Below are 26,341 nucleotides of genomic sequence, written 5' to 3'. Positions count from 1 at the left end.
CAGGGTGGATGCCCTTGTAAGAATTAAAATGGGAGCCCCTCAAATTCTCAGCTGCCCAACTCAACACCAGAGCAATCACTTGTGCGTTGGGCAACACAGTGGAAATCCCCAAGGCTGAATGTGCAGCTCCATTAGGAGGTAGGTAGGTATTGTCAATAACTCTACTGTTAGGGAAATGGGAAATATATTGTTCAAAAAGAATAGATGGAATAGGTACAGGGCATGTCTGCCATGGACAAAAATGGATGATGTTGTAGAGCAGATCTCATCTTTTAAGGACAAAAAGAATAATACTGTTGTACACTCTGGCACTAACGGCATTAATGACTGTCACCAGTCACACACACTCTCTCTCTCTCTCTCTCTCTCTCTCTCTCTCTCTCTCTCTCTCTCTCTCTCACACACACACACTCCTTCAGCAAGCTCATGTACTCCTGGGCATTATGCTGCAACCACACACAGACAGGGGCCCCAGGTGAGGAGTTAAAGTGAGGAAGTCAAAGGCAGGAAGAATCAGCCTAGAGAATATATTAGCAGGTTGCAACTGCACAGGGGTAGCCTTATGATAGTAAAATAGTAGAGGACAAGTATGATATTATGTCTTAGTGTCTGTCTTCTCATTTCAAAGACAGTTTGGGCAAATTTGGTAAGAGCTTTGTAATACAGTTATGCATTAAGAATTTGCAGGTAAAGGAACCACAGCGACAGTGATAACAGTGTACTAAGGTGGATTTGCTCACAGAAGTAACTACCATTAGGGATAAAGAGAAGGGTTTTTGCTTTCGTAAAGGTGACTACAATGGTCTCGGACACTTTTTAAATCCTATACAGTGGAACCAACTGAGGATGTTACAAACAGCAAATTCTAAATGGGAAGCATTCAAGGAATTAATCTTGGAAACTACTAGGCTTTTCATACTAAGAAATACTGTTCAAGATCTACATCAAAATGTATGTTCGATGAACTAATGAGCTCTTGGCAGACAACATAAATGCATGGGATGCATATAAATTATCAGGTAAAACAGAATCCTATGGTAGATATAAGTTAGTCTGTAATCAAGTCACAAAGGAGGTTAGGAAGCGAAGGCAGATTACGAGAAATCCGTGGCAAAGGATGCAAAGAAAAACAACAAAGACTTCTTTACTAATGTAAACTCTAGAAGGAAGAGGATGAATCATATTGGTCCACTTGATATTGATGGTTTGACTGTTGATGTTCCTACTCACATAGCTGACAAACTGAATGAATATTTTGCACCTACATTCACACATGAGGAATTCAGTAGGGAGGTGGAGGATGGAAGCATAATAAACTAACAAGGAGCTAAATGATTTTGTAATAATATGAGTAAAGTGGAGGAGAAATCTGAGGGTTTAGTGTCAAACATTAAATATAAAATCATTTTGTAGTTCGTGTTTTTCTAATTGAGAAAAAAAAAGTCATTGGACATTTTCTTGGATTACCGAAAATGTACTTACAGCTTGCACTAACTTATAAAGAACTAGAGGGATACCATTCTATGACATGATATGCCTTGTAATTTGTATAAAATTATCGCAAAAAAGAAACTGCAATTTTGTAGTTAACGTTGCTTTACACTAAACCCTTGAATTGTTGAAGTTAAACATAAAAAACGCACCTGAGGTGGATGGAACCTTTCCAGTTATATTAAAGGAGGTGGCAAAGGAAGTAAGCAAACCCTTAGCCATAATTATGAGAGCATCCTTGGACTCTAGGGAAGTCCTCACGGACTGAAGATGTAAAAATGTATTCCCACTTCACAAAGGGGGTTCAAAGGATAACAAGAGTAATTACAGACCTGTTAGTTTAACTTTGTTCAGAGAAAAATAATGGGGTCACTGGTTCAAGAAACATTACAGGATCATCTAGACAAGACTGCAGTAGTAGTTAAGAAACGGCATGAGTTTGTTAAAGGGAGGTTTTGTCTGACCAATTTGATTAGATACTATGATGTGGTCACAAAGGACTGGATGAAAAAAATAATTTTTATTTCATATACTTGGATTTCAGGAAAGCTTTTGATACTGTTGCACATGGAAGACTACTGTACAAATAAGGCATTAAGGGCAAGTTACTACAATGGATAAAAGGATGGTTGAGTGGGAGAAGACAGAGTGGCAATTAATGAACACTGCTCTTCATGGACTAATGTTATTAATGGAGTCCCCAAGATTCAGGTGCTGGACCCATTGTTGTGTTGTATATTTATCAATGATATTGATGAAGTTTTATCAGGCTTAATGTCAAAATTTGCAGATGACACAAAGGTTATCAGGGTCTTTAATGACAGTAACAGTTTTTGCAGTATGCTACTGCAACAGGATCTAGAAAATTTTTGTCAATGATATACAGGAATTTTGGCAGAAAGGATAAGGAGGTTATTATTCCATTGTAGAAAACAATTGTTATGCAACTTTTTGAGTACTGCATACAGGCTAGTGACCTAATTTTAGGAAGGACGTTAATCTGTTGGAACAGGTGTAAAGAAGAGCGACAAGACCGGTGAGAAGAATAAACAGTTGGGTTTATGAAGAAAGATTTCCATTCTGAAAATGGAAATGCATGGAGATTAGGCACTAGCAAGGAGATCTGATCAAAATCTTTACAACTTTGAATGGGTTGAAATGATTTAAAACTAAATGCTGATGACATCCTTCCTCTTGCTCATACTACAACTACACATGGGAAGCATGAATTCAAACTGAGGAAGGATATTTGCAGGATCGGTGTGTACAAATATGCCTTCAGTTAGAAGGTAGTTTATTTATAATGTTTCTAAGAATAGAAACAGGTGCAGGTATACTTGCATGTACACCAATGCTAGGAGTTTAGTAAATAAATTTGATGAATTTGAGGTATTGCTCAAAACATCAAAGGCAGATATTGTTGGGATATCAGAGACATGGTGTCACACAGATATAAGGGATGCAGAACTGCAATTTGGGGAGTACAACGTCTACAGAAAGGATAGACAGGATAGGAAGGGGGGGAAGGGGTTATGCTATTAGTTAAGAAACACATAAAAACCAAGGAAGTGAAGCCAGTCGACATCGCCGGCCAGTGCAGTGTTGAGTCAGTTTGGTGTGACATAAGCATTGGGAGATCAAAATTGAGAGTAGGAGAGTGTGCTATAGGCCTAATGACTCTGATGAGTATAATAAGGAACCGTACAGGGAAATAGAGTGGGCCAGTAAATCAGAGAGTCTTATAATGGGAGATTTTAATTTCCCAGATATTGACTGGAATTTGGGGGCTGGTTACTCACACACTAGCAGGGCTTTTGTGGATTTATTGGATGATTGTTTTCTACATCAGCATGTTCGGGAGGCAACTAGAGGGAGTAATACTCTTGATTTGATTATCAGCAGTGATTCTTCATGCATTAAGAATCTGCAGATAAATGAACCACTAGGTGGCAGTGATCACAGTGTGCTGAAGTGGGATTTACTCAAAGAGGTAACTACCATTAGGGGTAAAGGGAAGGGTTATTGCTTCCGTAAAGGTGACTACGATGGACTGAGACAGTATTTAAATTCTATACAGTGGGACCAACTGATGATGTTACCAACAGCAAATTCAAAATGGGAAGCATTCAAAGAACTTATCTTGGAAGCTACTAGGCTTTACATACCAACTAAGAAATATTGTTCAAGGTTTAGGCCAAAATGGATGTCAGATGAACTAATGAGGCATATGACAGAGAAGAAAAATGCATGGGATACATACAAATTAACACATGACACAGAAGCCTATGATAGATACAAGTTGATATGCAACCAAGTTACAAAGGAGGTTAGGCAGGCGAAGGCAGATTACGAGAAATCCTTGGCAAGGGATGCAAAGAAAAACAGCAAAGAGTTCTTTACTTATGTAAACTCTAGAAGGAAGGGGATGAATCAGATTGGTCCACTTGATATTGATGAGTCAACTGTTGATGATCCTGCTCAGGTAGCTAACAAACTAAATGAATATTTTGCATCGACATTCACACATGAGGAGTTATTCAGCAAGGGGAATGCCAGAGGTGTATTCAACTCTAGCAGTAAGCTACAGAATCTTGAAATAACTGGGAGTAAAGTGGAGGAGAAACTGTTGAAGATAAACACAAGAAAGGCACCTGGGGTGGATGGGATCTATCCAGTTATATTAAAGGAGGCAGCAAAGGAAGTAAGCAAACCCTTAGCCATAATTATGAGAGCTTACTTGGACTCAGGGGAGGTACCCATAGACTGGAAATGTGCAAATGTGACCCCAATTCACAAAGGAGGATCAAAGGCTGACACAAGTAATTATAGACCTGTGAGCTTAACTTCTGTTCCAGGAAAATTAATGGAGGCACTGGTTAAAGAAGCACTGCAGGATCATTTAGACAAGACTTCAGTTATAGCTCAGACACAGCATGGTTTTGTTAAGGGGAAGTCTTGCCTGACCAACTTGATTGGATACTATGATGCAGTCACAAAAGAACTGGATGCAGGAATAACTTGAGTTATTCAGGGAATAACTTGAGTTTGAGGACGAGAGTTTCCTGTGCGAACGTGCCTTTCTGCCGCTCTTGGAACAGAGAAGTTTTTTCTGATTTATTTTCCGCTTTATTAGTTTAAATTGACATATTAACTTATTTCTAGAGTAGCTTTATATTCCTATTTATGGTACTTAAAGCTAAAGTAACTTAGATAGAGATTTGTAGGTATTACTTAGTATCGGAAGGGTATCACATCCACGTGTTTACCGTTCATAAACAGCCTCCATTGTTACGTGAAAATTAATCAGTAAAATCTATTAATCTTGTCGAACTTCATTGGCAAGTAAATTGTACTTTTAACTATACATATAACTACTTAGGTTACGGAACATAAATAATTAGTAAAAATAAATAATTAATTCATAACTTGATACGGAAGTTATATAAAGGAATTTCGTAGATAACACTCGTTACTGAAACACGATACAGCTTATCCGGAATTCGACAGCATTAGCTTTGTATAGTATAGTGCATAATATAATATTGTCAATTAATCAGTAGATCTATTAATCTTGTTAAACTTCATTGTCAATTAAATTGTACTTTTAACTATATATATATATATAACGACTTAGAGTACAAACGTAACAAATAATTAATACATACTTGATACGGAAGTTATATAAAGGGAACTCGTAGATAACACTCGATACTGAAAAATAAATATAGCGTTATAACTGTGTTAAGATACAAGTTTAAGGTTTTAATTTTGTTCTGAAATTGTAATTTTATTGACATTTAAATCGAAATCATGACTCTGACCAGAGCAGCAAAGCAAAAGGCTCAAGCTAATGGGAGTGCTGTGACTCAGGGGAGAACTGAGGGGGGCAGTTGCCCTCTGAATCACAGCATATTAAGATGCACTGTTTGCTTGATGTTTGCGGAGCAATCGGGTACGGGACATGATACTGCCATGGGGGATGTCTTTGTGTGTGCACGATGCAAGGAGTGCAGGGAAATTAGGCGACAACTCGGGTTGTTATGGGCCTATATGAGACCTTGAAGGACAGGGTGGATGCCCTCGAAGGAAATAAATTGAGGGACCCATCAAGCTCTCAGCAGCCCACATCAACGGCAGAGCTTGCACTTGGTCATCTTGCAACACAGAGGCAGCCCCCAAGGCAGAATGCGCTGGTCCCACAGGAACTAGTAGTTGTCGGTGACTCTATTGTCAGGGAAACGGGGAACATGCTTTGTAAAACGGATAGGTGGAACAGGACCAGGGTATGTCTGCCAGGGGCAAAGGTTGATGACGTTGTAGAGCAGATATCATCTTTTAAGGGCACAAAAGGTGATATAGTTGTACACGATGGCACTAATGATATTAAGAGTAGGAGACCAGCAGAATTACTTAACAAGTACAGGTCACAGTTGGAAAAAAGCCGTGAAAAGCCGTCAATTTGAAAGTGACTGCAATTCTGCCCAGACACGATAGGAGGGAGTATATGATGAGAGCCTTGTCGATCAATTCGGCCCTGGAAAGATTGTGCAAGGCTCAAGGGGTAGAATTTTTTTCAGCCTGGAATGTACTTGTTAACAGGAGAGATTGCTTCTACAGGGATGGGATACACTTGAATAGAAAGGGTGCAAGAATATTTGCTGATGCTATCGAGGCAGTGTTAGGTGGGTCGGAAAACTGCTAGCTTGGGGGGGAGACAAAGACTAATGGATTAACAGTAGCCACTGGCAGAGGTGAAAGAGATTCTTGCACTGCTTCTATTGGAATGAGCAGAAGCCTGAAAAACAAGATGCAGGATATTTCAGAGACTGCTGGAAGTCATTGCGGTAAAAGTAAACACATGGGTTGTGTTAGGGTAGCTAAGAATAGAAACAGGTGCATGTATGCTTGCATGTACACCAATGCTAGTAGTTTAGTAAATAAATTTGATGAATTTGAGGTATTGCTCAAAATATCAAAGGCAGATATTGTTGGGATATCAGAGACGTGGTGTCACACAGATATAAGGAATGCAGAACTGGAATTTGGGGAGTACAATGTGTATAGAAAGGATGGACAGGACAGGAGGGGAGGAGGGGTTATGCTATTAGTTAAAAAACACATAAAATCCAAGGAAGTGAAGCCAGTCGACATTGATGGACAGGGCAGTGTCGAGTCAGTTTGGTGTGACATAAGCATAGGTAAATCAAAATTGAGAGTAGGAGTGTGCTATAGGCCTAATGATTCTGATGAGTATAATAAGATACTGTACAGGGAAATAGAATGGGCCAGTAAATCAGAGAGTCTTATAATGGGGGATTTTAATTTCCCAGATATTGACTGGAATTTGTGGGTTGGTCACTCACACACTAGCAAGGCTTTTGTGGATTTATTGGATGATTGTTTTCTACACCAGCATGTTCGAGAGGCAACTAGAGGGAGTAATACTCTTGATCTGATTATCAGTAGTGATTCTTCATGCATTAGGAATCTGTAGATAAAGGAACCACTGGGTGGCAGTGATCACAGTGAACTGAAGTGGGATTTACTCAAGGAGGTAACTACCATCAGAGGTAAAGAGAAGGGTTTTTGCTTTCGTAAAGGCGACTATGATGGTCTGAGACAGTATTTAAATTCTATACAGTGGGACCAACTGATGATGTTACCAACAGCAAATTCAAAATGGGAAGCATTCAAGGAACTAATCTTGGAAGCTACCAGGCTTTATATACCAACCAAGAAATATTGTTCAAGGTTCAGGCCTAAATGGTTGTCAGATGAACTAATGAGACATATGGCAGAGAAGAAAAATGCATGGGATACATACAAATTAATGGGTGACATGGAAGCCTATGATAGATATAAGTTGGTCTGTAACCAAGTCACAAAGGAGATTAGGCAGGCAAAGGCAGATTATGAGAAATCCTTGGCAAAGGATGCAAAGAAAAACAGAAAAGAGTTCTTTACCTATTTAAACTCAAGAAGGAAAGGGATGAATCAGATTGGTCCACTGGATGTTGATGGTTCAACAGTTGAGGATCCAGCTCAGGTGGCTAACAATCTAAACGAGTATTTTGCATCTACATTCACACATGAGGAGTTATTCAGGAAGGGGAATGTCGTTGGTGAAGTAAACATTGGCAGTGAGCTAGATGATTTTCTAATAACTGAGAGGAAAGTGGAGGAGAAATTGTTGAGGATAAACATAAAAAAGGCACACCCGCGGTGGATGGGATCTATCCAGTTATATTAAAGGAGGCAGCAAAGGAAGTAAGCAAACCCCTAGCCATAATTATGAGAGCTTCTTTGGACTCAGTGGAGGTACCCATGGACTGGAGATGTGCAAATGTAACCCCACTTCACAAAGGAGGATCAAAGGCTGACACAAGTAATTATAGACCTGTTAGTTTAACTTCGGTTCCAGGAAAATTAATGGAGGCACTGGTTAAAGAAGCACTGCAGGATCATCTGGACAAGGATTCAGTTATAGCTCAGACACAGCATGGTTTTGTTAAGGGCAGGTCTTGTCTGACCAATTTGATTGGATACTATGATGTAGTCACAAAAGAACTGGATGCAGGGAATAACTTTGATATTATATATTTGGATCTTAGAAAGGCTTTTGAGACTGTTGCGCATGGAAGACTGCTGCACAAATTGGAGAAGTGTGGCATTGGGGGCAAATTGCTACTATGGATAAAGGGATGGTTGAGTGGCAGAAGACAGAGAGTGGTAATCAATGGACACTGCTCAATGTGGACTAATGTTATTAGTGGAGTTCCTCAGGGTTCAGTGTTGGGTCCATTGTTGTTTTCTGTATTTATAAATGATATTGATGATGGTGTATCAGGCTTAATGTCCAAGTTTGCAGACGATACCAAGGTTGGCAGGGTTGTTAAGGACACTACTGATACTATGCTGCAGCAACAGGATCTGGAAAGGTTGAGCAGATGGGCTGAGAGGGGGCAAATGAAGTTTAACATTGACAAATGTAAAGTACTACATATGGGAAACAGTAACCCCAGATCAACGTATCAACTCTGTGGTACTACGCTGACAGTGGGAGAGAATGAAAAGGACCTGGGGGTAATTGTGCAGGCAGATATGAAGTTCTCTGAGCAGTGCAGACGAGCTGCAAGAGTAGCTCATGGTGTCTTGTCAATGATATACAGGAATTTTTCTAGCAGGGACAGGGATGTGATTATTCCCTTGTATAAGGCATTGGTCAGGCCACACCTTGAGTACTGTATACAGGTCTGGAGGCCTCATTTCAAGAAGGATGTAGAGCTGCTGGAACGAGTACAGAGAAGGGCAACAAGATTAGTGAATGGAACAAAGGGTTGCTCTTACGAAGAAAGGCTTAAGTTTTGCAAATTACAGAGCCTGGAGACTAGGCATCGGCGAGGTGATCTGATAGAGGTGTATAAGGCTTTGAATGGCTTGAGCATGCTCAATGCCGATGGGATTCTTCCTCTTGCTCAGAATAATCACCTGAGAGGGCATAAATTCAAATTGAGGAAGGACAGATGTCGGATAGATGTGCGGAAATTTGCCTTTAGCCAGCGGGCAGTTGGTTTGTGGAATAGACTCCCATCGCTTGTTGTTGAAGTTGATAGCCTAAACAAATTTAAGGCTCAGCTGGGCAGGTATTTCGAACGAACGGAGGGGTGAAATGGGAGTAGTGGTTGTTTTTTTTTTTTTTTTGGCTGATGCTGAATAAGCTTGCTTTCTTGCATCATATGCCTCTACTAATGCTAATGCTAATGCTAACTTTGATATATATACTTGGATCTTAGAAAGGCTTTTGATACTGTTGCACATGGAAGACTGCTACACAAATTGGAGCAGTGTGACATTGGAGGCAAATTGCTGCTATGGATAAAGGGGTGTTTAAGGGGGAGAAGACAGAGATTGGTAATCAATGGACACTGCTCATCGTGGACTAATGTCATTAGTGGAGTCCCTCGGGGCTCAGTGTTGGGTCCATTATTGTTTTCTGTATTTATAAATGATATTGATGATGGTATATCAAGCTTAATGTCCAAGTTTGCAGATGATACAAAGGTTGGCAGGGTTGTCAAGGACACTACTGACACTATGCTGCTGCAACAGGATCTGGAAAGGTTGAGCAGATGGGCTGAGAGGTAAGAAATGAAGTTTAACATTGACAAATGTAAAGTACTACACATGGGAAACAGCAACCCCAGAGCAACGTATCAACTCTGTGGTACTACACTGACAGTGGTAGAGAATGAAAGGGACTTGGGGGTGGTTGTGCAGGCAGATATGAAGTTCTCTGAGCAGTGCAGACGGGCTGCAAGAGTAGCTCATGGAGTATTGTCAATGATATACAGGAATTTTCCAGCAGGGATAAGGAGGTGATTATTCCATTGTATAAGGCAATGGTCAGGCCACACCTAGAGTACTGTATACAGGTCTGGAGGCCTCATTTCAAGAAGGATGTAGAGCTGCTGGAACGAGTACAGAGAAGGGCAACAAGATTACTGAATGGAACAAAGGAGTGCTCTTACGAAGAAAGGCTTAAGTTTTGCAAATTACAGTGTCTGGAGACTAGGCACCAACGAGGTGATCTGATAGAGGTGTATAAAGCCTTGAATGGTTTAAGCATGCTCAATGCTGATGGGATTCTTCCTCTAGCTCAGAAAAATCACCTGAGAGGGCATAAATTCAAATTGAGGAAAGACAGATGTCGGATAGATGTGCGGAAATTTGCCTTTAGCCAGCAGGTGGTTGGTTGGTGGAACAGACTTCCATCCCTTGTGGTGGAGGTTGATAGCCTAAATAAGTTTAAGGCTCAGCTGGACAGGTATTTTGAACGAACAGAGGGGTGAAGTGGAAGTGGGTTTTTTTTTTTTTGGCTGATGCTGCATAAGCTTGCTTTCTTGCATCAAATGCCTCTACTAATGCTAATGCTAATTTCTGGAACAAAACTTCGATCTGGTGTTGTCGAAGTGGGCAGTTTAAATTCAAGGAAGAAGTACACAGACTGTTAGAGGGATGCTTTTTTTTCTTTTTTTCTTTAGTCTGTATAAGCTTGCTTTCTTGCATTATTTGCCACTACAAATACTTATTTTCAGGAAAACTCCTAGGGGGGGGGGAGAAGAAAAGACAAATGCATAGTCAGTCATTGTTATGTGTCAAGATCACATCTGCACATGACCATTCATCAGTTAAGTATGTGGAAGAATGTGATTGCAGCAATGTATAATAAAAAAAGGTATTTTGTCATAAAATTTTTATTGAAATTTCTTTTTTTTTGGCATTGATTTCTGAGTGCCATTTAGTTAGTTAAAACATCAAAATAGTATGTGTGCAAGTGTTCTTCTTACCTGAACTGCTAAGCCAAACAGAGGGCATTCTCCAGAAATATCAACATTTGGTCCCTTTTCTTCACAAATAAAAATGTCTGTATCTTTCAACTGCAAGAATGAAAATAGTTAAAGATCAATATATTTACTGGGTAAAACTTTTGTTTTAAGTTACTCTGGATTTTTTTTTTTTATTTATTAATTTTTTTTTTTTAAAACATAGCACACTGCACATGTTCCTGAATGCAGCCGAATCGGGGTTTTTTTTGAAAATTTTGTTTTGTAAAAAGGAACATTTCTTACATAGATGCTTTTAAATATTAATTTGTTCTTATTTTTAATTGAATCCCCAACATCAGAGTGAAATTGGTGATTTATTTTTATTTTATTTTTTTCCCTTTTTTTATAAACTGATAAAAATCTCAATTTTATCTTTTTCGATGAAATAATATTCTCTATACGTAACATCTGATTGAATTTAATGAACTTCTACACAAAAATCAAAAGAATTTTTTAATTTGTCTGATTTTAGTTTTTGTAAGACCAAATCGGACAAGTGAAGCTAACAGATGCAAGAGATTCTTACAATTTTCAAATATATTAAATACTGTGTTCTGCTATATCTGATCCCTATTACTTAGAAAAACAGATCACATACAAAAGTACATACCTGCATTTTTCTAGATAATTCATACACAAACAGGCATATCAGTTGAAGCGCCCTTCAAAATCGATATATATATATTAAATTTAATATAGTATCATGGGTATTAAACATGTAGTTTCAGTTGAAGGATAAAGATAAATAAGCAATGTATGAAAGATGCATCAAAACTTGCAAACCAGCAGTAAAGGATGCAAAAGTAATTAGCATTAGTAGAGATATATGATGCAAGAAAGCAAGCTTAAGCAGCATCAGCCAAAAAATAAAAAACATGCTCCCATTTCACCCCTCCGTCTGCACTGCTCAGAAAACTCCATATCTGCCTGCACAATTACCCCCAGGTCCTTTTCTTTCTCTACCACTGTCAGTGTAGTACCATAGAGTTGATGTGTCACTCTGGGGTTGCTGCTTCCCATATGTAGTACTTTACATTTGTCGATATTAAATTTCATTTGCCACCTCTCAGCCCATCTGCTCAACTTTTCTAGATCCTGTTGCAGCAGCGTACTGTCATTAGTGTCCTTAACAACCCGGCCAACCTTCGTATCGTCTGCAAACTTGGACATTAAGCTTGATATATCATCATCAATATCGTTTATAAATACAGAAAACAACAATGGACCCAATATTGAAACACTGAGGGACTCCACTAATAACATTAGTCGCACGATGAGCAGTGTCCATTGATTATCACTCTCTGTCTTCTCCCACTCAACCATCCTTTTATCCATAGCAGCAATTTGCCTCCAATGCCACACTGCTCCAATTTGTGGAGCAGTCTTCCATGTGCAACAGTATCAAAAGCCTTTCTAAGATCCAATTATAGGATATCAAAGTTATTCCCTGCATCCAGTTCCTTTGTGACCACATCATAGTATCCAATCAAATTGGTCAGGCAAGACTTTCCCTTAACAAAACCATGCTGTGTCCAAGCTATAACTGAATCTTTTCTAGATGATTCTGCAGTGCTTCTTTAACCACTGCCTTCATTAATGTTCTCGGAACAGAAGTTAAACTAACAGGTCTATAATTACTTGTGTTGCCCTTTGATCCTCCTTTGTGAATTGGGGGGGTCACATTTGCACATCTCCAGTCCATGGGTACCTCCCCTGAGTCCAAAGAAGCTCTCATAATTATGGCTAAAGTTTTGCTTACTTCCTTTGCTGCCTCCTTTAATATAACTGGATAGATCCCGTCTACCCCAGGTGCCTTTTTTATGTTTATCTTCAACAATTTCTCCTCCACTTTCCTCTCGGTTATTACAAAATCATCCAGCTCATTGCCAGAGTTTAACTCACCTCTGGCATTCCCCTCCCTGAATAACACCTCATGGGTGAATGTAGATGCAAAATTTAGTTTGTTAGCCACCTGAGCAGGATCACCAACAGTTGAACCATACCATCGATATCCAGTGGACCAATCTGATAATTATATATGTATGTGAGAATTGATAAGCCTGATAGAGTATACACATATGAAAATGAAAAATACACAAAAGTGCCAGGTACTAGAAGGGTAACGATAGAAAAAAGAAATATTGTAGATTTGTAAAAGGAGAAAGAATGTGAATAGCCTATAAGTTAGGATGAATTCATCATAATGAATTCATCACTTAATTTAATCCATCATTTAATTCTCTGAATTCATCATAACTAATAGCACATTCACAGGGTGACACGAGTAATTACAGACCAGTTAGTTTAACTTCTGTTCAGGGGAAAATAATGGAGTCAGCTTAAAGGTGCATTGCAGGATCATCTAGACAAGATGCAATAATATTTCACACACAGCATGGGTTTATTAAGGGAAAATCTTGTCTGACCAATTTGATTGGATACTATGATGTGGTTACAAAGAAAATGGATGCAAAAAATAATTTTGATATCATATACTTGGATTTCGTGAAAGCTTTTGACACTGTTGCAGATGGAAGACTACAGTACAAATTATAGCAGTATGGTATTAAGGGTAAGTTGCTACAGTGGATAAAAGGATGGTTGAGTGTGAGAAGACAGAGTGGTAATCAATAGATGCTGCTGCTCTTCATAGACTAATGTTATCATTAGTCCATGAAGTCCCGCAGGGTTCGATGTTGGGCCCACTGTTGTTTTGTATATTTATCAATGATATTGATCAGGCTTAATGTCGAAGTTTGCAGATGATACAAAGGTTGGCAGGTTGTTAATGACAGTAATGACAGTGTGCTGCTGCAACAGGATCTAGAAAATTTGGGTAGAGGCTGAGAACTGGCAACTGAAGTTTAACATTGACAAATGCAAAGTACAGCATATGGGTAGAAGTAACCCCAGAGAAACGTACCAACTGTGTGGTGCTACACTTAGGATGGTAGAAAATGAAAAAGATCTGGGAGTAATTGTGCAGTCAGATATGAAGTTTCCTGAGCAATGCAGACAAGCTGTCAGAGCAGGTCATGAGGTATTGTCAATGATATACAGGAATTTTGCTATTAGGGAAAAGGAAGTGATTATCCCTTTGTATAAGGCAGTGGTCAAGCCACACCTTGAGTACAGGTCTGGAGGCCTCATTTTAGGAAGGATGTAGAATTGCTTGAGCGTGTATAGAGAAGGACAACAAGATTGGCCAAGGGAACAAAGGTGCCCTCTTACCAAGAAAGGCTTAAGTTCTGCAAATTGTAGCGGCTGGAGACTAGGCACCCTCAAGGTGATCTGATTGAGGTGTATAAGGCCTTGAATGGATTGAGCATGCCAAATTCTGACAGGATTCTTCTGCTTGCTCAGATTACAAACCTGAGGGTGGCATAAATTCAAACTGAGGAAAGACAGTTGTAGAATAGATGTGCAGAAATTTTCCTTTAGTCAGCAGGTGGTTAATTGCTGGAACAAACTTCCAACTGTCATTGTGGAAGTTAATGACTTAAATAAATTCAAGGAGGAACTGGACAAACTTTTATCTGGAATGGATGTGTGAAATTGGTTTGATTTTTTTTTGGCTGATGCTACATAAGCTCATACGCTTGGTTTCTTGCATCACATGCATCCATTACTACTGCTATTAACTTCAACTTCGTGTTCTGAATATCCTACATTTTTACCCCTTCAGCTCTGTTGTTTATTTATCTTTTTTTTTTTTTTAGCCAACCAACGACTTATGCATTTGTAATAAAAAAAATGGCAAAGTAGAAAATGTAAATGTATAAAGCTCAATTTTGAGAGTCTATGAGCACACAATGAAAGCAAAATTTAATGCTAATGATTTTGAACCATATACTGCATAAAATATAAACATCAAACCTTGTTCTATTAAACCCCTTAATCACAAATTATAATGACTAGCAAATTTGGGGCTGGAAAAGCCACAAAGCAAGTACCTTAAAAAATTAATAAAATAGAGTGATTACCGGTAATTACAATAACAAGTAAAGGTTTGAATGTTATGAGGCCCACTGCAACTAATAAGATATAATATCACAGAACAGTGTACTTGCTTAGTTCAAAAGCAATTACAAAGTCTACTCAAAATTATACACCACAATATCCAAAGTATAATTATTTTGCATATGTTCCTCTTTATTTTAAAACAGCCTAAAATCCAATTTTAGAATACTAAAGTTGAATTAGATTGCCAATTCTGACTTTAGCAAAACTGTTATTTTTTTCCAAATGAGTGGAACTCTAATGGGAATGTTTTTAGAACAAACATCTTTCTGCTCTGATTTGTGTAGAAACTTTAAGAATGTGGAGGTTTTTTTTTTTTTTTTTTTTTATGAAAACCCCCAAACATGAGAGACTGTAGGTTCTAATACCTACAGTACTTAGTACCGTGCATGGGTTGAAGCTTGAGAAGATGAAAGAAGATATTTGTTGACATTAGACTTGAACTTATGCAGATCGCAATTTTCAGGAAATACGTATGAGGGTTTATTCATTCAACATCCATTTTCTGGATGTTGAATGAATAAATGAAGAAGAAAAGTTGGTTCTGTGAGTTTGAAGTTGGACAGTAAAAGGATGTTGAGGGTTGCAGCACATGTTCAGACTGCTTTGGAAGACAGAGAGAGAGAGTGGAAATTATAGAAGAATTCAGAAGAACAGTGCCCATAGAAGTATCTATAGAAAGGCATAAACAGAACGTCTGTGGGACAGAGAATGGAGAGGCTCTGTTAGAGATGAGTCATTACTTAACCTAAATCTGAATGGATTCTAGAAGCCTGAAAGAGGTTTCGGGGGCACCACCCCAGAAGTGAGAACAATATTCCATGGCAGGGTGGATTTGTACACAGTAGAGGTCTGTACAGGCCTAGGACATTTTTTATTTTTACCCAGCCCAGCCCAAAGTCTAGACGACCCAACCGAAAACAAGCCAGAATTTATTTTTCAAATTCATTACCCATACCTGACCCACCCGAACCAATTTTTATCTCAGTCAGACTGAAACTTTTTATATAAATAAAATTGCTAGCATTATTTTCTGAAGTTTCATAATAATAAAAAATAAACTTTCACATTCAAAATTCAATATTAATAATCATATAACAATAATAATTAACCAAAATAATTATCAATATTAATTATTAAAAAAATAAAATGTAATAAATTTTCAATTTACCATATTTAATATAATTGCAAAACGAACATCGATATCCACCTCTACCAGTCCTTCCCTTTGCATGATTTTTATTTCAAACTGTTGTGCAGAAATAAAATAGTCAACACTGTCGCTACTTAAATTGATTTGACGTTCTTGCTCTGCTAATCTGGCCACACTAAAATTTAATTTGGAGCTGGCATTGCTGGCGAGCAGTTCCACGAAAGAAGTGCACTGTATTGGTCAATTAAAACTGGCAACAGGCAAATAATACACATTTTTTCTAAAAATCCTTTAAAAATTTAAATAGTGAAGCGTCAACATCTGTTGGTAATTTGTTCCAAAAAACCCATTGTATGTTGAAATCAATAATACATTGATTTCCTGTAATTTTTTCTAAACTCTTGCCACCCCAACAACACATAAAATAGGTATTTCTTGCATGTTATACTTGATTTTTACATTAAAAATAAGTGTTTTATAAACCATTATTCTTGATTATTTAATACTATTTCTTGATTATTTATTTAATAAATAATCAAGAAATAGTCAAAGAAACTGTCCAAAGTAGACTGTTTCTGACGACTTTTTTTGTAGCTTCCTGAAGTAAGAAATAACTTTTTTGCACATCATGAATTCAGTAAAACACTGATGTTGGGGTGTTTTTTTACCACTTCTCTTAAATGTTCCCAACAAGAAATGACATTCTTCAACTCTTCAGCTTACACTTTTTGGGTGTCCTCTTCCTCTCAAGTGTCACTCTTCATAATTTTCTCCAACTCTTGTAGCTTCTCTGTCTTTAGCTCACAACCATGAGCCTCGTTAAGGTCCTCCTCATCCTCTTCATCAACCTCCAGACCCACTGATTTACCAAGAGTGACAATATCATTTGTCAAAGCACCATCACCTTCAAATCAGTCAAAGTTATGGATGATTAAAGGCCAGATGTTTTTCCAGGCTGAATTTATGCATCTGGTGGAAGCATCATCCCAAGAACTTACGATTAGCCTCACACAATCCAAGATGTTGTACCTCGGCCTCCAAAAACCTTTGAAGGTGAGATCAATTTCAATGGAGGTCGCTGCAAAGCAACTTGCGAACATTTTCTTGGTATAGATTTTCTTGAAGTTTGCAATCACTTGCTGCACCATTAGTTGAAGAAGAGGAGTGGTGTTGGGTGGCAAAAATTTGACTTGCACAAAGTCAAATTGTGCCTCAAGAGATGGACAAGGTCGTGATTGTGGCCTGGTGCATTAGCCAGCAGGAGCAGCACCTTCGCAGGAAGCTTATTTTTCTCAAGATAAGTTTTCTGTCCTTCAGTGAAGAGTTAAGTGCCCATTCATTGAAGATCTATCTTGTAACCCAAGCCTTCTTATTGCTGCACCAAAACACTCCCAGCATGCCTTTGTTGATGTTTTGTTGTTTAAATAATCTGGGGATGTTAAGATGATACACCAGCAAAGGCTTCAGTGTAAAACCTCCAGAGATATTGGCACCCAACAGGGGTGAGCCTATCTTCCACAGGCTTATGTCCAGCTAAATTAGCCTCATCCTTAGTGATGAACATTCTCCTGAGCAGTCACTTCTGGAAGGGGCCGGTTTCGTATAATTAACGAAAATGCACTCTGCTTACACACTGGACAAGTGCATCAAACAAAAGATAAAGAAATTGTTCAAAGTACTTTTTTTTTTTTTTTTTGTTAGTTGTTGGCGCATCGGCTTCTGTGGCCATAATGCACCTCCCAAAGTTTTTTGCATTTACTCTGATCCAAGGCAGGATTCAAACTCACGACCTTTGGGTTGCCAGGCAGGCGCTTTACCCACCTGGCTAGCCCGGTCGGCGTTCAAAGTACTGTAACATGGGGGAATGTTGTGTTGAACAATAACAAAGACATTACTGGTTGAGAATAATCATATGAATGATGTTCTGCACACGTCTGAAAATTTCCACCAATGCATCGTTCCAGCTATATTGGAAAGCCATCAGTTCCTGTAAATATCACCATTCCTTAAAATAAAAGATCATATGGAAGGTAAATTGGTTCCTGAGAATATCGCATGTCATCAGAAGTGAGGGCCCCATTGTACATAAAAAAAAAAAAAAAATGTAAACATATGTAAGAATTAGCCCGAAAAAATTCCAAAATATTTGAAAGAACAATTCCTTATGATTATTTGTACCTGACCCAAGCCTGAACATTGTTTGTGTTACCCGGCCCAAGCAGGCCTCTAGTACACAACTGTTCGGAAGAAAAGTAACGTTGAGAGCGAAAGACAAAACTAAATTTTTTATATGTAGGGGAAGCAATATTTGTAATGTGCTTATGCCGAGAGAGAGATAGATAGATAGAGTTTAGAAGTCACGGTAATCCTCAATAGAGATATATGATCTTGTCTAGAAATCATCAGAGTGTCATTGAAGATAAGCACAGAAGCAGAAGAATCCTTTTTGCGAGATATAAGATGGGAATGAGTTTTAGAAGGATTGAAATCAACTAATTTATCTTTGCCCCACTGGAGAATTACCTGGAGATCATCATTTAGGGAATTGGTAGTAGATCTTCGGAAGTTGAAGATGTTTCAGCAGGGCAAGTTTCTCAAACTGCAGAGTGAGATGCAATGTGCTATCATCAGCAAAACTATGGATAGGATTTCAGGGCAATGGGAGGTCATTAATGTATAAGAGGAAAAGAGTGGGAGAAAGAACTGAACCTTGGAGAACACTGGCATTAGTGGAGAAGTCAGAAGACAGAGAGCCATCTACCAGCTGGATACCCAATTACAAAAACCAATTGGCAAACCATAAGATGGAAGCTTATTTAGAAGACCTTTATGCCAAACACAATCAAAAGATTTTGAAATGTCAGGGCAACTGTTTGAGTTTCACCAAACTTTTCCACTGAATTTGTCCATAGGTGGGTAACATAAGTAAGAATATCACAAGTGGATCAATACTGACAGTATCCATACTGACAACTGTTGATCAGATGGAAGGTTTCTAGATAGTTTAAGACTTGGCAGTTAATTGATTTCTCCATTACTTTAAAAGGAGTTGAAGTAATTGCAATGGGACGATAACTGGATGGGAGGAATTTGTCACCCTTTTTAGGAAATGGTTGGGTACGAGCAAATTTCCAAGCAGAAGGAAAAATACCTTTGGAATAAGGAAGTGAAAAAAAGGCAACACAGAACAGGAGTAAGTTTAGGAGTACACATTTTGAGAACCAATGGAGAAATACCATCAGGACCTAGAGCTTTCTTGGCATCAAGATTCTTCTGACACCCTTTTTGAAGGAAGACCATAGGAGGCATTGAATGGAGCATACTGAGAATGGTGAGAAGTGGATTACCAAGATTAATACATGATTTCGATGAAAAATAGGGTGCCAGCAGGTCAGCTTTATCATTGGCTGAAGTGGCAATTGAATCATTTGGTTTTGACATAAATGGGAAAAGAGATGGGTAAAATAGCAGCCAACAGCTTTGGCAAGAGACCAGAATCCCCAGCAAACCATTTGGACAAGAAGCAAGTTTTCTACTCTTAGCTTGTTTAAATTCTAGTTTAGACTGATTAATAACTCCTTTACAATTTTTGTGAGCTTTGGTGTAGGCAACAAATGAAACTGGACGCAAGCCAGTTAAGATATGCAACGTTCTTCTCTTGAACAGCCTTAGCATATTTATTGGAAAACAAAGGTTTAGATAAAGGATGGAATTTTAAGGTGGAGTGTGGAATAAAGAATTCCATCCCTACAAGAATAATTTCACTAACATGATCTGAGCAAACGACATCATAAGTTTTGAAACAGTAATCCGACCAAGGAAAATAAATCTCACAGATCATCCCATTTTGCATTCTTGTAATGCCAAACAATACATGGTTGGGAATGGCCATGAGAGAAAGGCTCCATTGGACAAGAGCCCATCACCAAGTTGTGATCAGAGGTGCCTAGAGGACCACTCGCCTCGACCATGTACTTAGAAGGGTTATTTGTGAGAAAAAGATCAAGCATGTTGACTTTGTGGTTAGGATTGTCTGGTATTCTGGTAGGTAAATAAACAATCGGTGTGCAAGATCATTAGTGATTGCAAAAGCCTCAGCATCTCGATCAGCTGGGTCGGTGTGACTAGAAAACAGAAGCCAGCTGGAGTTGTGAACATTAAAATCACCAAGGAAAATTATCTCATTATTAGGAAAATTGAACTGGAGAAAGTCAAGAGAATGATAGAGGCAACAGATAAATGTGGTAAAGAGATTTTAAGTCAGAGAGGATCAAAAAGAAGAGATTCCAAATTACTAAGTCTAAGTGACAAGGAATATCAAAATGAACATATGCACAATACCTTTGAAGCAAAGGGGTTTGAATCAACTGATAATTTAGATTCTGTCAGAAAAAGTACGTGGGGTTTGGCATACTTAAGTGGAAATGGATATTATTGAGATTAGAACTGAGATCATGTATATTTGTGAAAATATACGTGGTCTCAGTTCTAATCTCAGTGTGTCTGAGCATGTAGGTCTCAAACATATTGAGATTAGGAAGTGTTTGAGAGATGTAGATCTTTTTGCAGATAGATTTACTCTATTAGTTTGGCAATTCATGGTGTATTCAGTAGTAAAAAAAGGTGTCGGGGGGACACATGCTGTATGAATTAATAAAATTTTTGGATAGGGCGTACACATGGTAAGAATATACCCAGCTTCTTGACATGACACAGCCTCAATAATACCCCCCCCCCCCGCATACTACTCGGACTCCCTCCCATCACTATCTGGCAGCGTAGAGGCAGCAAGATTATACACTTGCTGATCAGGAAGACTCCGTGAGAATTACCAATAGGTTCAGTCTGGTGTACTAACTAGCAACCGGCCTGCGAACATCGTTTTAGAGATGTACCCTCGAAATGTAAGCAAGATTGGATCTCGCCATGATGTACTTCATAACCTCAAAAGACATCAATTGTACTGCATGATGGAAGAGATGGGGAAGATTTACCAGAGCTTTGCTCTGGAGACAAAACATGGGTTCCACCACTTGAAGCCTCCATTAAGCAAAGTGGTGGTATTGCACTGGTTTATAAGAGCCATCTACGAATTGTAGGTGTAAGCTAAATTCTTTTATCATATTTTTGTTTTTCCTGAACAGAATCTGACTTATCAAGACTTGCACTTTTTTATTCAAGCAAATGTTGGCTGCATTTCTTTATTCTTTCATTTGCCATATTTTATTCTACAAGGTCATGCATAGAGCAGGAGTTACCAAATTAGCATTTATTTGTTCCTGCATTAAATTTGTGGTTTTCAGGTTTTCATAAATAATTTTTCTTTCATCATAAACAGCTTTATCAAAACAAGATAAAAATAAAAAATTTTGTTAAAAATACTCTGTAACAGAACTGAATTTTACTGAATCAATTAATGTTGCTACTTTTGATGTCCTCTTTCTAAGTAGTAGTGGTATATCACTATTGGAGCATGCACCTTTGGAGAGTCCATTCCTACCCTTTGTTCTATTTTGAACTGCATCATAACAAGTTGGTGTAAGAAGTATCACCCCCACTTGTCACATGAGAAAACTGGTGGCTCTTCCTGTAACAAAATCATACACAACCAAAGACCAAATAATGAAGTCTCTCTCTCTGTAATACTTTCAAAGTTGTAATAATTTTATAATTATTTTATGCATTAACAACTAATAATTACATTTCATCATTCATCAGACCACCAATTATTGTAAAAGCAACCATGGAGTAGTAATGCATCATACCCGTAAATTTATGTCTGTAAGGTATATTTCCTTTCAAAATTAAATAAAATGCAGTACTGAGATGATACTAGCTTCCTAACACCGTGTTTCATGACAAAACTAATATTAAATAACAAACATCTATACTTACAAGTGCTTTATAAACAGTATTGTGCCATGTCTGTTTTATTCTTCTTTGCATAGCAGTAAGACTCTCCCAATTCTTTTCTATATATGGAATGACTTCCTACAAAGAATATATGCTGCTAATATTAGATTTCTGAAAAAGTACTGAAAATACAGTTTAACATTAATAAAAAAAATTAAGTAACACAGAAAATTCTTATTATTTATTACTTATTCTTATTACTTTTGAAAACATCAGCAGTTGGTAATGTGATGAAAAGAAGTTGGACTTTTTTTTTACAGTGAACTCAACTCCCAGAATGCATTGTTGAATCGTGTAGGGAATTTTATACATGTTAGAGGCCATACTGGCGAAATGTTTGCTGATAATTTTCCAATCAGAACTTCATATGGTAAATTTTGACAGAACTATTCAATAGCTAAGGCTTCATATTATATTATTAATTTATGACTAGAACTTAGTTCAACTAAGGTTATTGGTGAATCTTTTATTAGAATTGCAAGATTACACATGTTGGATGAGCTCTGTTACAGAACAGTTTGACCGAATATTACTGTGATAATAAACTCTGGTATTTGCTGTTCTGGTTTATCCAAACTTAGCTGTACTGCCTATGTAGCATGCATTACAGTTGTGTTGGCATTTAATAAGATATATTATATTATTTATATCTTGAATATTATATTTATATTTTTCTTTATATCTGTTAAAGTTTACTGCATTGTTTGAAGAAAAAATTAGCATTACATCAGTGCCTGAAAATACATTACGGAGTCATCGAGTGAACTGACTGTGATACAGAAGTATAACTTTGGTGCATTGTTTATCGTTATTATTTATTTATTTAGAAGGTGATATTATTACACCTTGGCACTAATGATATTAAGGAGATCTGAGGATTTAATTAACAAGTACAAAGCAATGTTGAGAAAAAGTAGTGAGTTAGGGTTGAAATTGAAAGTGTCTGCAATCCTGCCCAGACACGATAGGAGGGAGTACATATTGAAAGCCTTGTCAATCAATTCGGCCAAAGAAAGAATGTGCAAGGCTCATGGGGTAGATTTTTCTCAGCATGGTATGTACTTGTTAACAGGAGAGACTCTTTCTAGGGTACAAGAATATTTGCTGATACCACTGAGGCAATGTTAGGTGGGTCAGAAAACTGCTGTTCTGAAGACATACTCTATACAGATTAACAGTAACTGTGGGCAGAGGTGAAAGTGATTCTTGCACTGCTTCTATTAGAACATGGCACAGTCTGTAAAGCAAGGTGTAGAATAAGTCAAGACCTGCTTGGGGTGTCCTCAAGGAACAAGCAAATACTGGCAGTACAAAACTATGCCCACTTGTGGTTGGCAAATTTTCCAAACTAAGATGATGTTTTTAAAGGAGTTATCAACTTCCATGCAAGTATGAGGCCAATCAAAGTGCTTGGCTTACAGTCAAAATTTTTCAGTCTTGGATACTGAGAGTGGGCAGAAGAATGGCTTCAGAAATACTGAGAGTGGGCAGAAGAATGGCTTCAGAAATACTGAGAGTGGGCAGAAGAATGGCTTCAGAAAACAAAGAAAGTGAAAGTGATTCTTGTTATCTTGTTATATGATCTAGAATAATAATTCTAGATCACTAAGCACATTCTGATGAGGCACTTAATGTTGACGAATATATAGCTACTGTTTTTACTTCCCAGTATCACAAGTTTTATGCAGCCACTGAATCAAGGCCTTATTTATAACCTCAAGAGAGCATACAGAGCCCATTTGATAAGGCAATTGATCTGCAATGTATAGAGCCCACCTGATAAGGTACTTGATCTGCATCATAGGAGGGAACAATTTACAGCCGATGTGGAATATCTTTGATGCTATCTGAAATATTATTTCTTAGGATGGAACTGCATCAAATGTAACAGAAAGCATTATCTTTCTGTTACATTTAATCAACTGTTTCAGAAAGAGCGACTTCTGAGAGAATATCATCGAAAAACATGGTGCAGAAAATGAATATGATAGCAGTTGAGGAGTAGGAGACTTTGCAGGAGCATATGGATTTTTGATAGCAAATTTGAGGAGTTTGTTAATGTGAATGATGTTGCAACCACAGCAATGAGAATACAAGAACAGATGCTGAGTACCAATGAAAACAATGAAGTTTTTGTTAATGGTGATTAAAGAGAAAAAGCACACAGTCCACCTTCTAAAAAAAGATGCCCAAAATGGAATGAACATAATATGGAATGTGTTGGCTTGCAGTAATACTGATAAAGATTTAATAATGTCTGTGCTGTAGTTCAGAAAATTTGATTCTTTCTTTCTCTAAATTAGATTAAAGAGTTAATTGGTTTGTACTTTTACTATATTGTAATACTAATTACATATGTACTATATTTTTATTTCAATTATGTTATTTATTCTCTTAGTTTATTTTATAAATAAAAGAAAATCTTAACAAAATATGTTTGTTTGTTTGTTATTTGGTTTTTAGGAGCATTAGCAACTAAGGCCATATTGCTCCAGGGATATGCGGTGGTCATTCCCTGACCTTTCCGCATCCTCCGTATTTGGTGGTCACAGGCTCAAACCCCGGTCTAATCAAGAAGCGTGTGCTACACACTGTTACTCCTGCCCACCTGGCTACGGAGGCGCCAACAAAATATGTATTATTATGACTTAGATAAGGCTTCTGTTGTTTTTATTTATTTTTTTTTTTGTTATTTTATTTTTATTATTATTATTTATTATTGTTATTTATTAGCACAAAAAAAAACTAATATTTTGGCACTCTTGACTGACCTCATGACTATAAACTTTGTAAATTGAGCCCCATAAGAAAAGATAAAAAATAACCTCTCATATTAAATTAATTATGAGCATAGAATACCTTATCCTTGGAAAACATAGTTCTCGGGCAACCTTCTACAGCACTCTGATGCATGAGATTAGCAATAGCCGTTGAGCACATCTGGCTGAAATCTGAAGAGGGAAAAAAAAGTAAATAATTTATATAATAAAATAAATAATTATATCTGAGGTTAGTAAGTATCACATGTATAATGCATTAACAATATGAATCACTAATCAAAATCAGAATTAAGTGGGGAATTTTTTTTTTTTTTTTTTAAACTCTTTTCTAACTCTTTTAACTCTTTTTTTTTTTTTTTTTTTAACTCTTTTAACTTTTTGAAGTATTTCCAGAATATTCTATCTGGGTAATAAGGTATCCTATGTTTATAATTTAGGAAATTTTGGATGCAGTCAGATAACTTTTCAGTTTAATTAAGCTTAAGAGGAAAAATCACAAAACTTAAAGCATGAAGTGAAAAATTAATACTAGATCTCACACTCATTACTCATCTCACACTCATTACCAAAAAGTAATTAGTGTGAGATGAAAGTGATTAATCAACTGTTCAAATTTAAGAAGTGATAAAATTTTGGAAGAAGACAAAAAAAAAATACATTTTTATGAGCACATATGATGCTCAATAAATTTGAATGTTCAGTACTCTCTCAATATAGTATGGTACAATTAGCATTGGTTGATACCCAGTTATGATGTCTTTCCCAGAGTTACACACTGCTCCCCTGAAAAAAAAAAAAAACAGTTTACTTTGAGAACTTAGAAAGTTAACCTACTGGCAAGCGCTTGAAACCCTGAGAGATTCATGTTAAAAAAAAAAAAAATGAAGAATTTTTAGAAAAAAAGTGAGAAATGAAAGAACAAAGTAAAGTGAACTTTTTCTTTTACCATTAACTAGCAGATAAACAGTTGAACTGCAAGCCAAACTCTAAAGGACTAGGCCTACCTTTAGAAAAGTTATAAATTTATTTATCACAAGGAATTGCTTGAAAGATATCCATTATTGTTCTCAAAGTAATTTTTGTCTTCCAAAGGCAATAACTTTAGTATGTTTGGATGTTAGTTAACAGTGATATCTAGGAGACACTAACTTCCAAAGAATAATTTAAATTTGTGTTATCTGCAGCTGTGCTAAGCTAAAAAAATTACAGGTTTTTAAAAAAATAAATAATATTGTTCCAGCATACAAATAGTGCTTACTTATTTACAGCCAGAATTAACATCTGTAATAGGTCAACTGTGTAGCACTGGCACTGCTAAAGGATGGTACAAGCAGTATAGAGGGAAAGCAAAACATTGAGAAATGTAATTCAGCTACCATTATGCCTATGACCACTGCTTATTTAGTAGTCTCCCAGTTCATTACTGTAAAATACTAAACATCCTATGTTAAGGAAAAATAACACTAGTATACAAAATCTACATTTAGTTGTCTATTTTTTTCAAAAGTTTTTAAAAAAAATAAATAATACTGTTACAGCATATCTTACTTATTTACAGCAGGAATTAACGTCTGTACTGGGTCAGCTGTGTAGACCAA

At 37.3% G+C, this 26,341-nt stretch overlaps 1 protein-coding gene across 1 annotated transcript in view; it reads right to left on the bottom strand.

Annotated features, from left to right (window-relative positions):
* Positions 1-26,341, bottom strand: part of ash2 (Set1/Ash2 histone methyltransferase complex subunit ash2) — a 347,019-nt gene that overhangs the window by 190,032 nt on the left and 130,646 nt on the right. Inside the window, exons 5-7 of the mRNA XM_090370069.1 lie at positions 24,823-24,914; positions 21,946-22,041; positions 10,839-10,928 (exon numbers count right to left, since the gene is read on the bottom strand). Of these exons, the coding sequence (XP_090226195.1) occupies positions 10,839-10,928; positions 21,946-22,041; positions 24,823-24,914 (278 nt within the window). The remainder of the gene's footprint in view (positions 1-10,838; positions 10,929-21,945; positions 22,042-24,822; positions 24,915-26,341) is intronic.

This window comes from Mastigoproctus giganteus, chromosome 3, assembly GCF_048544385.1.
Source record: "Mastigoproctus giganteus isolate SK-2022 chromosome 3, ASM4854438v1, whole genome shotgun sequence".
Classification (NCBI taxonomy): domain Eukaryota; kingdom Metazoa; phylum Arthropoda; class Arachnida; order Uropygi; family Thelyphonidae; genus Mastigoproctus; species Mastigoproctus giganteus.
Note: the sequence above shows the minus strand (reverse complement) of the source record. Positions and strands in the feature narration are given on the sequence as shown.